The following is a 16077-nucleotide window of genomic DNA, read 5'->3' on the forward strand; positions in this document are numbered from 1 at the left end:
TGGATGTACTGCTGTCTGTGTGCATGGTTTTGGAAAGTAATGGCCACAACTAAAGGATTGCTTGTTGATGCTTTAGAGCAAGCAGACAGGATTTGTGGGTGCTTACCCCTGAGCACAGCAAGCAGGACTTTGTTTCATGAAAATGTGAACTACTTAAACTGCAAGTAGCAAGGTACATTATTCTTCATGCATGAGAAGAGAAGGAAAAGGGAGAAAAAAGAATTTCTAAAAATCGATAAATTTATCAAAGTCTTTAAAGGGTGCTCTATTCACACGCTAATTTATTTTTAATCTTTCATTACCTTTGTTTATCCTTGCACTTAGGGCATCTTCTGCTGCTACTTTGAATGTACCAGTGCAGGAGGCTGCTGTCCTGCAGTGCCTGGTTGCAGGGAGGACAGCAGGACCTGGAAACAGGTCTGGAGGTCTTGAGAGTGTGGTAACCATGGTCAGGAGTTCAGTCTGTTCCTGTGATTACATATATATATATATATATATATATATATATATATATATATATATATATATATATGCACATACATATATACATATATATATATATATTTATTTTTTCTTAATTTTTTTTTTTTGGTGTGTGGCCTTGCTGGAGCATTCCCATCCTAATTACCAATTTTCAGCAACATTCTCTGAACTCCCTGGCACCAAGACTAGATAGACAAAGCAAGTATCCAGAAATGAGTAAATGTAAATTAAACTAATTAAAATATCCAGAGCAGTAGGACTAAAATAAGAAAGAACAGCATATGTTTATGTATTTTGTTCTTTTCTTTATATAATTATCAGGGGCTGCCACTGGCTAAATTTGGAGAGTAGTAAATTTTTAACAGGCTCCTAACTGAAATATGTTGTTTGGTTTCCTTGAAAATTCCTAATTAAAGAATTAGTATTGCAGTAGACATGTAATATAAGCTTTTCACAATCTACTTCTGTTTCAGTGTGCAGAAAAGGTTAAACTGAGCCTGAAATTTCTATAAAATCAGATTTGTCATCATTTGAGTTTGGACTGAACTCATGATATATGAGTAAGTTGTCTGTTTCTCAGCATATAAATATCACCCAAATATGTACATTTTTAATAGTCTGCTGATTCAGTATTCATGTGTACCAGAAAGGAGCTGTCAGGAAACCAAGATTCATTTTAATCATATATCCTTAATAATATTTTTAGGCAGGTGATAAGGAATACCTTGGGTTTTTTTTTCTTGTAAAGTTTCAAAGGACAGATAGGGGAGAAGTGTAGAGTAGGTTTGCCTTTTTTGATGTGACTTAAAATTGTCAGTGACGTCCTATAAATGTGGCTATTGTGTTGTTACTGCTTAAAAAACTAAATTTGAAATTAACCTCTCAGAAATACTAAATACTAATTTTCTGTAGCAATTAGTGGAGACTGTGCTATGTTCCTTCCAGCTGTCAGGTTTTCTATTTTTTTTTCCTTTAAGGCAACTAGTACAAAATTCCCAACAACACAAGTAAACTCAGAACTTAAGAAATCAGTGTTCCTAATCAATTTGCTATTTCTAGTACTATCTTTTCTAAGTATAATTTTCTGACATTAATATGCCTTTCTAGAACAACACTGTTGTTTCTTTTAAGAAGGTAAGCTAAGTAAGTTTTAGAGTGGGATCTAACATTAAACTATGCTGCTATGAAAACTTACTTTAATTGGTGACTGGATATTATATTACTGTATATTTTTATTAGTGAAAGAAAAAAGGTTGCCAGAATGCCTTTGCTGTGTCTGGTCTGTGGATAGCATTCCAATTTTCTGAGTGCCCATCTGTTATGAATATAATTATTTAATTTTTTTTAATTCTTGATTTTTTTCCTCCTCAGCGTGTGAAAGGACTTGGAGTTGCATTTATTTGATGTGAGAGGAACAGGCTCCATACCCATGTTGGCATTGCTGGCTTTGTTTAGCACTGATGAAAGCAAACAGCATCCCTCACACTTGGGGAGCTGAGCAGTGCCTCGCTGGTTTGGTGCTGGCACCTCCTGCAGCATCTGTGCTTAGGTCCAGGCTTAACCTCCTCTCTCGTTTTTTGTACCCCTTTTTGCTGAAGCAGGGGGTGGCTGCTCCCTACTGGGCCTGCCAGGGCTGTGGGCAGGCAGGGATTTCTCCTCCTGGCTCCCTGGGTAGTAGTGCTCTCTTGGAGCTGTGCAGATACTTCCCTGGCTGGGCATGTTAGATCACAGGAGAGGGAGGGAATGGAATGGAAAGAGCATACCACTGACTCTTGCACAGGATTAGTGAGGACAGATACCTCTTGCCCCTGTTCAACCCAACTGATCTTGTTTCAGGGAGGAAACAAGATTCCCTCTTCTTATTTCCATGGGTCATGCTGACCTTGTGATTGTGGGGTTAATTAATACTATTACTTTTAATTAATACTATATTGATGCTTTAGGGTTATTTGATAGTTCTTGGTGTCAGTGTGAGATTCAGCTCTGGCCTGTCGGTGCCCTCATGCCTCATCACAATGCAGTGAAGGCAAAGCAGGTGAGGGCTGAAAAGTGGTTCCTCTTCTTTTGAACTCTTTTTGTAATTCACTGTAGAGGTTGTAGTTGTGCACTTTGAAAGACTTACTGTAACTCTAAAGGCAGTGCTAATGAATCCACTCATTCTGATCCTCTGAAGTTCTAAGAACCTGCTCCAACAGAGAAGATAGAGATGCATCAGAGTTCTCGGGAAGTATGTGGTATCTTCACACAGACTGAACATCTGAGCAGGCCAGTTGGTTCTGATGCTGCTGTTATGCTTCTGTCATGTAGGTTTATGTGTCCATCTGAAGACTGCATCATGTGTTACCTTGCAGAGTTAAAATAGTATTCTCTTCATAAAGCTAAAGATGTCAGATATTTGCCATTTAAAGAGTACCCATTACTATAAGACTACTTGACGTGTAAAAAAGAATAACTTGATTCTCTCTGATGCACTGGATGCATTCAAAACTAACGAGATAGAAAAAGTGCATTTAGAAGCAATGGGCTTCATATGCTGTGGACTAATCATTTGTCAATAAGAAGAGAAAACTGTGGATAGTATTATTTCTAGCAGATTCTAGCATGATTTGTTCTTGGGATTTTCAAATAGATTAGTCTGTCTTTGCTGCATCTCTTTCATTGACATCTGGCAGTTTGTAGGTTGTGATCTTTTAATGCAGGGAAAATAATGGAAATTGATTAGGTCCCAGAGGATTTTTTCTTCTTTTGCTATGAATAATAATTTATGTGGCTTCCATTTCTTTGTTATGCAGTGCATTAGGCTCAAATGTTTAGTAATAACTTCTGGTTTGAGTTTATTCTGAAATGTTGGTAAAAACTTCTGAAGTTAACTTATTTTGTGCATGTGCACAAGTCATCAGGGTAGGTTAAATGCATGTTTAGGAGGGGAAAATGATAAAACATCTTGACAGGGATCTTGGACAGCAGTTTATGTGGCATATTGTTAATTACAGTAATTACAAAGCTGTTCGGAAATTCTCAGCTCCTGTGTTCCAAGTGCCTTTGTATAGCATTTTGCCAAGAGGTGGTGATTTTCATGTCAAAAACCAGTGTTACTGGTCTCCTTTCCCCACCCCCCCTTTTTTTTTTTTTCTTTTTTTGCTCCTCACTTCTCAGATAATCTAGATAATCTTCGCAAATCCTACCTATTTCAGTGTGATTACATTTCATCTGGAGAGCCAGAGGTCCATCTTTTTTCTCCCTGTACGTTTGTTTGATCGTATATATTGGTCACAACATTCAAACCTTGTACAGGATGTAGATCACTCTTTTTTCCTGTACATTATTTTAAAACTTTCAGATCTCTCACAATCTTATCGTATTTTTAGTAATTTAAAGTTTAAATGCAAAGTAAACATTGTGTGTCTTACTGGTTATTCTGTTTGTACTATATATTTCCAAAGCTTCTCTTGATCTGCCTGTCTAGGAAATGCATGAAACCTGGAAGATGTTTTGGTATAAACTTGAAAGTAGTTTAATCTTTCCAGAGTTTTAAAACTTTTGATGCTGCTTTTGGGATTACCTGCTTTGCAGACTTTCTCTTGCACCGCTGAGAACCTGGCCTGAGTCCATTTATTGGTTTGTCTCATTGTATACTAATGAATACTGCCCAGCAAACATTGGTTAAAGTTTTACTTTGCTTTGTCACTGGGTCAGTTGTATTTCCACAACCTGTTGGGTTTTTTAGGTGTTGTTGGCATGTTGATTTATGAACTTCCTGTTTTTAACTGTTATATACAGGAGACTCTGCCTGGATATGCGGTACTGACGGGAAAAGAGCATCACGCTTGACTGCTCACCTTGCCCGTTTCACTGTAAATAATGGAGACCAAGGAAGAGAAGAAGGAACGGCGACAAGGCTATTTTGCTCGGTAAGCTTGCAGGGCTTATTTCAACATTGATTGAAATACAGAGCTCTTATTCTGCCTTTTTGACAAGGTTTTACAATTTTTCAAGTATGTGTAAAAATGAACCCCATGCTGCAGTATGTATACAGAAAGTGCTTTCCTTGCTGTATCCCTGATGTTTAAGTGGTGATTTCTTTCTTTTAAATAATAGAGAAAACTTGAATTATAATTCTAATTTGTAATATTAAACTATTCTTGGGTATTCAGTTGCAAATTGCACTGCATTTGAGCTTCCAGCATCAAGTTCCTGGACAGTGGTGATGAAAACAAGCATATCTGAAACATACATGTGTCTAAACCTGAAGTGTATTTGTTTTCCAATAAAGCAGAGATTAAGTAATATTATCTCATAGGGTAAGGCTAGCTAAGAAATGGTAAGCTGGCCAAACCATACCATCTTTGTAAATAAAAGCAGTGTTTTTTCAGTCAATCATTTTTATCATTTGGAATTCATGATTGGTGATTTTTAAGAAATAAGTGACGTTTATTTCCTAATAACTTGTCTTTGTTAATGTAACAAGTGTCTAATCATCTCTGAGCTCTGATGTACATGAAGAACCAAAGCTCACTTACTTTTGGGAGGGGATAGGAAATAGATTTTAAAAAAATCTTTGCCTCAAGGATGTTTTCTGTTCTGTTGAAGAGGAGAATTGTATCCCGTCTCCACACAGTACTAAATAACTATAGCCTTAGTGCATTACAGACATCTAGAGACATGCCTGTCACAACATTTGGAAGTAGTGTGGGGAAAAGTTGCTGCTTCTTTGTTGCTATTCAGGTTCTGTGTAATGGTGGCTAAAGACTGGAGGAAGTTTCAGTCATGTGTTTATGTCTGGTGATTTGCTTTCCATTTGGAGAAACGCAGTTGTGTTGATGTTGGCAGAATGTTGCAGTTTGGAGAAGAGGAAATGGATTATGGCACCTAAAACAGAGGAGGCATTATGAAGGATAAAGCAGAAGTAGCTAAAAGGATAACTAAGGAACTAAGTAACAAGTAACTAAGGAACAAGTAATTTTGTGTTAAAGAAGAGCTTAGGCTTTAAGATCCGTGTCTGAACAAGATGCTTTAGTATTGAGAATGTTTTGTGTTCTTTCTCAGTGCTGTCTGCCAAACAAGTGGAAAGCCTTAAGAGGCTTTCAAGCAAGTCCTTGACAATTGTATTTAGTCTGCTCTCCTCTGTCATCTTGTGAGTGCTCTCTTTTAAAAATTCACAAGGGCAGTATGTCTTGTATGGGTGTAGGATATTGAGCAAGGTTCAAAAAGATGTAAAATCAATTTGTAGCATTAGCACTTAGGTGCTGTGTAACTTTGGGGAGGTTACCTGTCACTCTCCCTCCCAGCTTGCATCTTTTTTCTTTATACAGGTTGCAGGTCCTTAAGTCCTCACTCTAAGCAGACTCATGGATGACTTTTACAAGAATGTCCTTGCAGACCCTCAGGTCATGTGTTAATAAAAGCTGAAGTCTGTCAGTAGGTGCCATGTCCAGCATTCCTTCCTGCATATTGTCTGTGTGTGCAGTCAGGGACAGAAGCAGAGCTCAGTTTACATTTAGCATACTAAGTGTAACACACTTCCTGTAGTAAATAGGTGCCACAGGGTCTTGCAGGTGAAGAGTTTAAATGCTTTGCACGATGACCCAGATAAATGTGATATAGATACCTGAAAATAGTAGGCAGATTATATTGCCTTGCATTGTTCCAACAATGTCTGGAGTTTTTTTAAACTGTTTAAAATTTTTGACTTGACACAGAAGTTACTGGATTAGGCGCCTCTTATTGGGATGCAGATAATTTAATCAGGTGCGTGCTTTGGTGTTGCACCAAAGTTTGGGTTGTTTTGTACCTTAGAATTTGTGGAAACTTGTTCTGTCCTTAAATTTAAGCACTGAAGTTTGGCAAGTTCTGGCACTCATACAGTTCTGATTGCTGCTTCAAACATGCTGCTTTTCCTGCCAGCTTGGGCTCACATTTATTAAGCTAAGAGCAACTTAGCTGGTTCCCAATCACATATGCCTCTGTACTTCCATTACTGGTTTTTTCCCTTTATGTCTTATTACTGTTATGTTTTGTGAATCTGAGATAGAGTAGTATTTACAAAATCTAAATTTATGTGTAGTAAACATTCTCACAAAGCAAAGACTCTTCACTTCACCTTTTCTTTAATCTTGTTTTTGCCTGCGATCAGATGCTCATGGTCTGTTTATTAAGGAAGAGGAGAGGAAATAGATTACACTTTTTGCCAGCAGGAAGAAGATTTGTGTTTCTTGTCAGAAGGGTGGGGAAAGGACTCCGCTCAGGGCTGAGAAGGATCCCTTTTGTTTATATCCTGATTATAAAGGGGAAAATGTTTTTGTTCAGTGCTGTGGAATAAAATATTTAATATACTCCACTAAGTATCTATAAATGAAAATACACAAATTTTAATAGAAAATCTCTTTAAAGTGAGGGGAAAGGTTGCTATTATTGTACTAACAAGGTCAAAAGTATTAACTGAAAAATGGGAAACGATGCTTTTTCTCTTAAGCTCATGCTAACAGAAACCCAAGTTCTCTGTTGGCAGAGCCAGGGACCCTGTTAACATGAGCAGTAGGACAAATAGTTCCCTTGCTGCCCTGCCAGCATCCCAAAGTGTCTGACTTCCCATCAGAAAGTGGCTTTTTGCCTTCAGGGTATTGTAATCTTTGTGCCTCCTGGGCAGCTTGTGGTAGGGGTGGTGTTCAGTGTCTGAGTGGTTATGCTTGCAATTCTTAGAAGGGTTAGCTTGAGAATCCCAAAATATGTGCTAATAAACTAGTTCCTGAATTGCAAGATCAAGATGAACATGAAATTGTCTGCATCTCTGTCCCCCAAATTTAATGTTGTTTACACATTTATCCTTTAAAAAATTTGAAAATGCTCTGTAGAAGAGGTCCACTTAGCCATCATATTTTTCCACTACAGATAGTTATGATCCTAGTGCCTCAGTTTTCCCAGGTCTTTCCCCCTCCCTGTGGTAAATGAAGCTGAAATGAAACCTTCCCCATCCATTTTTGCTTTTTACCTAATGCAATTTTACCCACTGTATTTTGTGGTAAAGGGCTTTTTTTTTGCCTTGGTTGTCAGGAAAGGAAAAAAGTGATTTTTTTCAAACAAAATAGACATGTCTTCAAAACCTTTTGCAAGAGTGATTTAGATTCCTTGTGTAGATAAAATGTTACTGCTCGTAGGAGTTTAACAGGCAAGAAGTGAAAGTATGAGAGTAACATGAGTATAAATTTCTCTTTTGCAATAGGTCCTTATTTAACTGTTACTCCTACTTAAAGACTGTTCTGTGTAGTTAAGTTTTCTTGCCTTATTTTCCCAACCATGTTTTTAGGCTTTTTCTGTTGTCTTCTGCTTCACTGGCTCACAAATAGACCAATATCTGTGCTGGTATTCAGCAAGTCCAAAAACAGATGGCACAGTGTAATGGATGTACAGTGGCACATCTATATATATTGACTCTACTGTGACATTTGGTGCTTTTTATTGTGATAATGTGCCCTTGAGCCCAGATACAACTTCCTATTTCCCTTTGCCTGTGCACCTTCCTTCTCACAGGATGTAGGACCTGTCTGTTCCACCTTGCCTATTGTGTAGGCTTGAGTTCAGGGGTACTTCACCTCATAAAATGAGTAGCCATTAAAATTTTAACTGAATTTAGAAAGAAACTACCCAAATGAGTGTTGTGTATCACATAGAAAGAATTGCCTTGGATATAAGTTGGTAGTCTGGAAGTCTGAATGTACTGCTTGAAAGTGGAATTAGTTTGCATGTGCTGTTGTGTGCTACTGGATATATTTTGCATGTGCTATTATGTGATGCTGGATATCTTTGGACAAGCAGTTAAAGAATATGAGAAATCATAAGAGAAGAGTTTGAATAGCTTTTTGAAAGAATGAGAAAAGGGGCTCTTTCAGGTTCATTTTCTGGGTCTCAGCATTCTTCACAGCAAGTTACTGAGCATTTCCATGGTTTGTACAATCCCATGTCAAGTAGCTGTCTACTACTGTATTAGAGAAAAGAAATAAGTGTGCTTTATTTGAAAAAAATGCTACTTTTCAACAAGTTGACCAAAATACTTACATTAATTTTATTAACCGTTACGTCTTCAACTTGTGGTGACCTTAATCTGAACAATCTGTATGGCGATGAACTGTAAAAACCATACTTATGTTGAATGATTTCTTAATAATTTCCAGGGAAATTGTGAATTTTAGTTTTCAGTTTCTTCTTGGCCACCACTGAGAGCTGGATTTCTGATGCCAAAATGAAGCACTTGTATTAGGGAAAATATTCTCACTGGGATTTGGGTGCTTTTGTGTTTATTGAATTTACATTGGTCTTGCTACCATCACTCTGTTGAGAAAACTGCATAAATGTCTAGGATATGCTTCAAAGGCCATCCCTTTAGCTCCGGGTTCTTAACACTTTTTCAGAACCTGAAGCCAGTTGTATAGCTTGATGCTCACCTCCTGTTTCCTTATGATGTCTATATCTGGGGGAAATAAAGGAATTCACAGCATGTTGTAAGTTAATTTAGATTCTTGGCTGCAGTTGTTTACTTGTTTGCTTTACCAGCGCCAATTTATAGCTTTTTGTCCCTTCTAAATATTTTTAATACTTAAAAATAAATAAAACCATACAACAAATGGTGTACAGTTTTTCAGTCACATAGTTGGTTATGACCTAGCCTTAGCTTTCACTTTAAGTATTCACGACAATTCCAACAGTAGGAATCATTGATACATGGCTAGAGTCTGGAAAGCTTAGCTGGGGAAGGCATTATGTGTACTTGTCATGTTGTTATGGTTTCTCCCTGATCCTTGTCTTGGCAGCAGTTGGAGACAGGATGTTGGCTTGCACAGACCCTTGGTCTGACATGCTGTGGTCATTCCCTTGGTCAGTCTTTTGTAAGCTGCAAGCTATCAGATTTGTAAGAATCTCATTTGGACTTTCCCTGTCTTCTGTTTTATTCCCATATTCAGTAATTGTGCATTTCATATTTTTCATTCCTGTGGCTGTTAAAACACAGTATGATGATGAAATAAAAATGCAGTGAGCACAGAGGGACTGTATGGAAAAAGGGCATCAGTGATGGCTAGGGCAGAGGAAAACCTAGATAAGAAATATATGCACAAAGATACTTCCTTGAGGGCATCTCATGTATGTGAGACGTTTTCATGAGTTTTTCTGTTAGGTGTGGTTGTTGCTGACCAGACTCATTATATCCATGTAACAGACTTCAAGTGTTGGGTGCTCCTCAGCTTGCTCTTACTCCAGCAGTTGCCTCCTTGCAACTGTTCTAATTCTGCTGAGCCAACATGTTGGTGTTTATTCTGGTTTCCTGTAGCACCCATAATTTATTTTTTGCTTTTAGGAGAAAAAGTTTTCCACACATTGTTTTTAAAACAAACCATCATGGAGGTTTATCTTGGGTGTGAAAAATAGTCAAGCCAAGATCCTGGAGATGCTTAAATATTTTTAAATGGCTCTAGGAAATAATACATCATTTCAGTTCATCTGTACAATGAAAATATCTTAACTCTGCTTCCAGATATATAAACATTACCTCATAATCCTGTTACTGAAACTGAATAACAGCATTGAATTTTATTCACATTGTTTCAGTCAATATCATATATGCCTGAGGCATTCTATTTTGTAAGAAAAGGTTGAATATATCATTACTTCAGATTTAGGGGGTGCAATGGTTATTATTTGCTCTGTTATTTATGGTGTGTGTGTGTGTGCAGGATAGTTGATTTGCTGTGATGGATAGCTAAAAAAAAGAAAATATTTTCTGAAACATACAGTGTTATGATTTACCTTCCCGGTACTTATGCTTGAGGGGTTTCAATATTTGTAGCAGACTTTCTGTCTTCTGTGCTGTAGGTCAGTATTTTAGCTGCCCTTTGCAACTGTCGTAGCGTAAGATGTTGAAAAATGTCTAGAATTTCACAGACAGCATCACTTGGACCTGTTGGGTGGAGCTTGGAGAGGTCAGTCAGGTCCTTCAGATGCTTGAGAGATGCTATTCATTGCTTACAAATTTTTTAGTATATGTGTATATATATACATATATAAAGTTTTCTTTTTACAGTAGGTGTAAACCTGGAGAATGAGAGTTGGGAAGGAAATTGAACCTGCTTTTTCTGAAGTGTTGCCTGGGAAAAGTTGAACAGCTGTTTATCTTGGGAACTCTTTCCTCATCTTATTTTGGAGTTTCTTTCTGGATTCCGAGGTTTCTGTGTTAGCAGTCTTGTAATTCTGTGGTGCAGGACAGAATTCAGCAAAAGAAATGAATCACCATTTTCTGTCTAAATCACAGAATTATTCCCAATGCAGATGCTTCCTCTGGGAAACACAGTGGTTTCTACAGTCTTGGTTTTTCCAGTGCAAGAGTAGTGGAGTCATTTAGGATTGAAGATGATTTTTGTTACTGGTAACAGAATTAGTGAATTCCCTTAGTTAGCTCTGAGGGGCTCTGAGGCTTTCCTCAGGTTTCTTTAAAACTTTCCAGTACCAGAAATGCTGTTTATGGAGACACAAAGCTTGTGTATGACAGGAAGCATGGTTAACCTCCTCACCCATTTACTTCCCCCTGCATGTGAACTGAGACTTGAGTAACAGTGTGGCCTCTGTATGAAGAGGCTTTTTTTAGGACAGAAAAGAAAGGTGGAGTTTTGTGATGTTCTTGATTTGAGAGTTGTGTTGCAGACTAGGTGGAGAAAATAGCTTAGTTAATCTTCAAATGTACTCTGTCACAACACTAATTTCACATTTTTTCACCTTGCATGATTCTTGTAAGGTTGGGTTGTTAGACAGAAGCATACGATGACCCTAAATTTGCTTTTCCCAAAGGGACCTTTGGGTATCTCTTATCAGCCTTTAAAAAGGAGCTTATGTAGCCTTCTTTATAAACATAAATAGTTACATGATAGGCCTCTTGATGTAGACATCTGTGCAGTTTTGATAAGAATTGCCATTAACATAGTTGAATGTGATTTGTCTTACTCTACTTCCTTTCCCTGCAGTCTACAGCTGGGAATGCTGGGCACTGAGGGGTGTACTGGACATTCCTGGTGGGCCACTTACCTTTTTGCTTTTGGAGGGATATAAAGACATATCTTTTTGTAGGCTTCAAATGGGTGGCTTTCTGGATAGGTGAGATACAGACTTCTTACTGTGTCTGATATAATTGCATTTTAAAATTGCACAGTTTCTGTAGTATCTGCAGATACAGTCTTGTCCTTTCAGCCTCCCAGGCATGTGTTTTCTTCTGTTCTTACATGCTTTATGTATCTACTGCATAAAACTCTGCTTAACCCCGGTGAGCTGTTTTAAAATCAAGTCTAGCTTAAACACTGGTGGAAATGTAGCATAGTGCTTGGCAGAAGTGTGGATGCATGGTCGATTTTAAAGTGATGTTGTATAAGATGGTACTGAAAGGAGGTGGTCACACTTGACCTTCTGGTCTTGCCATGTCTCCTATGGATGACAGAGCTGTCATCACTGAGCTGCTCCAGCATGAAGGCGCCTTCTAGAATCAGCCACCTAAAGAGATGCCTAATGGTGGTGTTAATAGTGTGCTGTTAATCATCTTCTGCTCATGCCCTGAGAAACAGCAACTGTCTTACTTCCTTCTGGCAGCAGTCCTGGTCAGCTCTCCTGAGCTTTGTACCATGAGTAGTAGGGAGTGGGCTGTACAGTATTTTGAGAAGGAGAGCAGTCAGCATTGTGAGCTGTATTAGAGTTTCCCAGATTGAAGAAAACCCAGGTTGATAAGAAGCTAAACATGCACCCTCAGGGAAGGTGTTTCTGGCTCACAAATAAAATTGCCTGCCTTTGTATCTGTTGTCATTCGAGGCTTTTGCCTGTATGTTTTTGGCATGTGCCATGCTACATTGTATAGTCTATTTCTGGTAAGGGTGCTGCATGTTTAAGGGGAAAGGTATGAATGATACCTGCAGGAATATGCTTTTGGAAAGGTACAGTTTGCCCCCTCTGTCTGAGAGATTGGAAAGCACTATATAGCTAACTAAGGGAATTCTGTTGGTGAGAGATAATGTGGACCCTATGTGGGTACACTGGATACCTGTCTGCTTACACTGTACCTGAACTACTGTTTGCATGTTTTGCTGCATGCTTCTAGGCATCGAGCTCTCCACTCTTGCCTCCCCAAGGAATGAAGCTTTTTGTCTCTGCTCTGGGGCTTTGAACAGTGTAAGAGGCTGCGTGGGTATTCTGGTGGCCTTAGGTTCCCCATGGTAAACTCTCATGCCCTCAGTGTTAATCCAGCTTCCAGACTGTGTTTGGAAGGGATTTCTTCCACCTCACCCTGCGCCTGCCAATCTGATTATATGGAGGTGAGTTGTAAGTATAGGTTTTTGGTTTTTTTTTTTTCTGTCCTACTCTGTAGTCTGAGCAAGGAGTGTTTCTTAGTATCATCTGATGTTTGAAGATGTGTGTTAGCTGTGCTTTAAGTCTCTCATGCACTGAGATCTGTGGGATTCTTCGTGTTGATTTATGTGAGACAAAATCCCAAGGAGAGCAGCAGGAATGGTTAAGAATTTGGGGAGGAGGGAGATAATTGTCCTTATGCTGGAAAACCTTTGTAATGTAAATGAGCCATAAATCAACTCTCTGGGTGTCTTAACACACTGAGTATTTTCCTGTGAGACAGCAGTTTCTAGCGCAGAGAACTTGTCTTGTATAAGACTTAATATACTGCTAATAACTTCAGGATTTTGCTACTATTTTTTCTGGAGTGGCTATTTTTATTTCAGTAGGTGTAAGATTAACACCTTAATCACTGGTAAGCTTAGTTTATATTATGGTTTTGGCATAACAGTGCATTTCTGTAATGGATTTTTACTTTCAGTAGTGTTTTTATAAATAAATGGCTTTTAGGTGTTAATCATGTGCTTAAATCAGACAATCTTTAAAAGTCAAATTTTCTCAAGCAGAAGATTTATCTTTATGTTCACTATCTGTTAGTGAACTAAATGTTAAAAAGATGCTGCTGCTCTTTCCACCTGGACCACAGCAGGTGCTGCATGTAGCAGTTCTGATTGCCTGAGGCTAAGAAGAATTTTTTTGTTGTTATGGAGATGTTCTGTGTTACAAATACTGTTTTTTTTTGTTTTTTTTGTTTTGGCAATCCAAGCTACAGCATATGACTCTGGTCCCATGGACGGATGCATCTGAGCAATTTTGTGCATGTGAAGAACCATGCTGTTAGGTGTTACAGAACAGTGAAAGCTGCTTGTAGGAGCTGAGCTGTCCGGGCACGAGTGGTGGGAGCACATCCAAAGCTGCAGGGAGAAGTGCCAGAGCACCAGAGGGAAGGAGAGGGGAGGCCAGCACCTCCCTACCCACCTGCCATAGCAGGGGTAGGACCCAGCATGCCAGGAAGCTTTCCTTCCCAGGCCAGAAGGGAATGGACTAGCAGGCATAATGGCAGGCAACAGGACAGAATGTCACAGAGCACCTCCCTTATCTGGCTTGGGCTGGCTGGATTTGGTAGGAGGTCATTGTCCTTGGCTGAAGATAGTTCCTGACCTGCTTGTCCCCACCAGTCTCCTGCTCTGCATCTGCAGAGCACTCAGCCTCCTGGGTGTGCTGCTGCAAGGAGCAAGGCTGCTTGCTGTTAAGCAGAGAGGCTGCCTTACAGGATTGAATTCAGGAGCACTGGAGCTTCCTGATTGCCTCAGCTTATTATTGTAGTTCATCTACTGCCTCAAGTGCAGTGAGACCTCATGGACTTGCAGAGCCCAGACAACATGGAGATAGAGCAAAGCCTCTTGTGTCTTCCTGTTGACCCATCTTCCATCACGCTTACAGTGCATTTACTTTCTGCTTTTTCATTTTCCCCGAAGTAATTACTTCTTCATGAGCCATATACATTTTGGCTGCAGGTTTAAAATTTCAGCTGAAGTGAAAATGAAAAAATACAAACTATTTTTCAAGCAAAAATAAATACATAAATCATATAATATTTCATATAAAACCCACAGAGGAGTTTTAAGATGTAGTAATTAGTACACAGTGTATCTATTATGTCTGTAATTGAGGACTTATTACACTACTGTAATGGTATGGCTGCTGGAAAATATCAGACCATTTCAAATTCTCACTTTAAGGTATATGCTTGTTAGAAATTGCACTTGTACATGCCTGCCATGTGACTGTCCCACCTAGACAAGCTATTCCTTTCTTGTCATCTTTATACATGTGGTTAATGGTCTTTTCACTACAGTATTACAAAGTGAGAATCTTGATCAGTCTACACCCAAACAGGTGTCTGCATTATGTTCTATAGAAAATTATATTGATGTGCTTGGGGTTGTTCTTAATTCTTGCATTTTGTTTCCCTGTGTTAATTAAATATTAATTTTAAAGGGCCTTCATCTTTTTTCATGGAATTTGAGTTTTATGAAGAGTGTTCACTTGAAGCAGGGAGTGAGGAGTTTATAAAAGTTTTGGAGAAACTTGAGATGTGTGTCAGCCAGCCTTATGAGCTTATTGTCTTCATCAGAATAAAAAAGTTTTACCATGGTGTGGCTTTTTCTGTGCAGCATTTTTCTCTGTAACATCCTGCTTTGCTGTGTAACTGCAGTTCCCTTTTTCTTGCAGTTTCTCTCAGCTGATATGGAGGAGGGTGATGGCTCGAGGAGCTGGCATTAAGCGGGGGAGAGCAGCTGGGAGTCAGCGCTGTCTGGAGGTGACAGGGCAGGGCCATCCCTCCCTTGCCTGGGCTTCAGTGCAGGGAGGATGCCTTGTTGAGCCACTTTGGGAAGAATTCCTGGCATGAGTAGGAGCCCTTTGGGGTGGTGAATGAGCACCGCAGTAGGAGAGTATCTGGCATTGTCAGCAGAAGAAAGCGGGAGGAGCACGATGGGAGTGTGTTAAGAATCAAGTTGGTATTTGTGACAATATTTCTGTGGTGCTGCTCTATTTGAATAGGCCTATTAAGTGAACTTCTGGCAAAGTTAAAGGAATCATCAGAAGAGAAAGATTTCTTCCTTTTGCCTTCTGCCTAAGGCTGTTCTTTGAGAGCTTGCATTAACTAAGGTTATAAGGGAAAGAAGCAAATAGATGCCTAAAGCAAGCAAAATAGCTTTCCTATGGAAAAGATTTTATTGACTTGTTATCATAGCAATGGAGTGCTGAATACATCGTAATTTCTTTTGCTAAGTAAACACAAAAGATGGGGATCTTTTGCCTTTGAAAATAGAAAGTTTGTTAATGTGTGTGGGAACATTGTAGTCTTAAATTTGGGAAAAAAAAACAACTTTCTGCCAGCTCAAAACCCTCTTGAGTTTTACCCAGGGAAACAGGGATTATTCTCACCCCCTAAATAAATAGAAAAGATGTTAGATGGGATATTTAAAATTCCCTGATCTAAGTCAGAAAACTGGGGAAGGGAGATTAACATATTTTTTTGAATCTAAGAATTCATTTTATCAGAAAGTGTAGTGTCTTTAAAATTCCAGAACAACTTTACTACAAATCTTTCCCTCCACATTAAAAATGATAAAACAGAGGTAGTAACTTGGTTTTTAAGCTAATGGCATTATTGAGAAGAAAATGGACATACCCTTGATTGTCAGTACAGCACTTCAC

General features: G+C 38.8%; 1 protein-coding gene across 5 annotated transcripts in view; it reads left to right on the forward strand.

The window, feature by feature from the left end:
- Positions 1 to 16077, forward strand: part of NCOA7 (nuclear receptor coactivator 7) — a 76039-nt gene that overhangs the window by 14146 nt on the left and 45816 nt on the right. For all 5 annotated transcript variants that reach the window (XM_056487384.1, XM_056487387.1, XM_056487385.1 and 2 more), the window contains exon 2: positions 4264 to 4394. In XM_056487384.1, coding sequence (XP_056343359.1) covers positions 4345 to 4394 — 50 coding nt within the window. In that variant the 5' untranslated portion in view covers positions 4264 to 4344. The remainder of the gene's footprint in view (positions 1 to 4263; positions 4395 to 16077) is intronic.

This window comes from Oenanthe melanoleuca, chromosome 3 (genome assembly GCF_029582105.1).
Source record: "Oenanthe melanoleuca isolate GR-GAL-2019-014 chromosome 3, OMel1.0, whole genome shotgun sequence".
In the NCBI taxonomy this organism is placed as follows: domain Eukaryota; kingdom Metazoa; phylum Chordata; class Aves; order Passeriformes; family Muscicapidae; genus Oenanthe; species Oenanthe melanoleuca.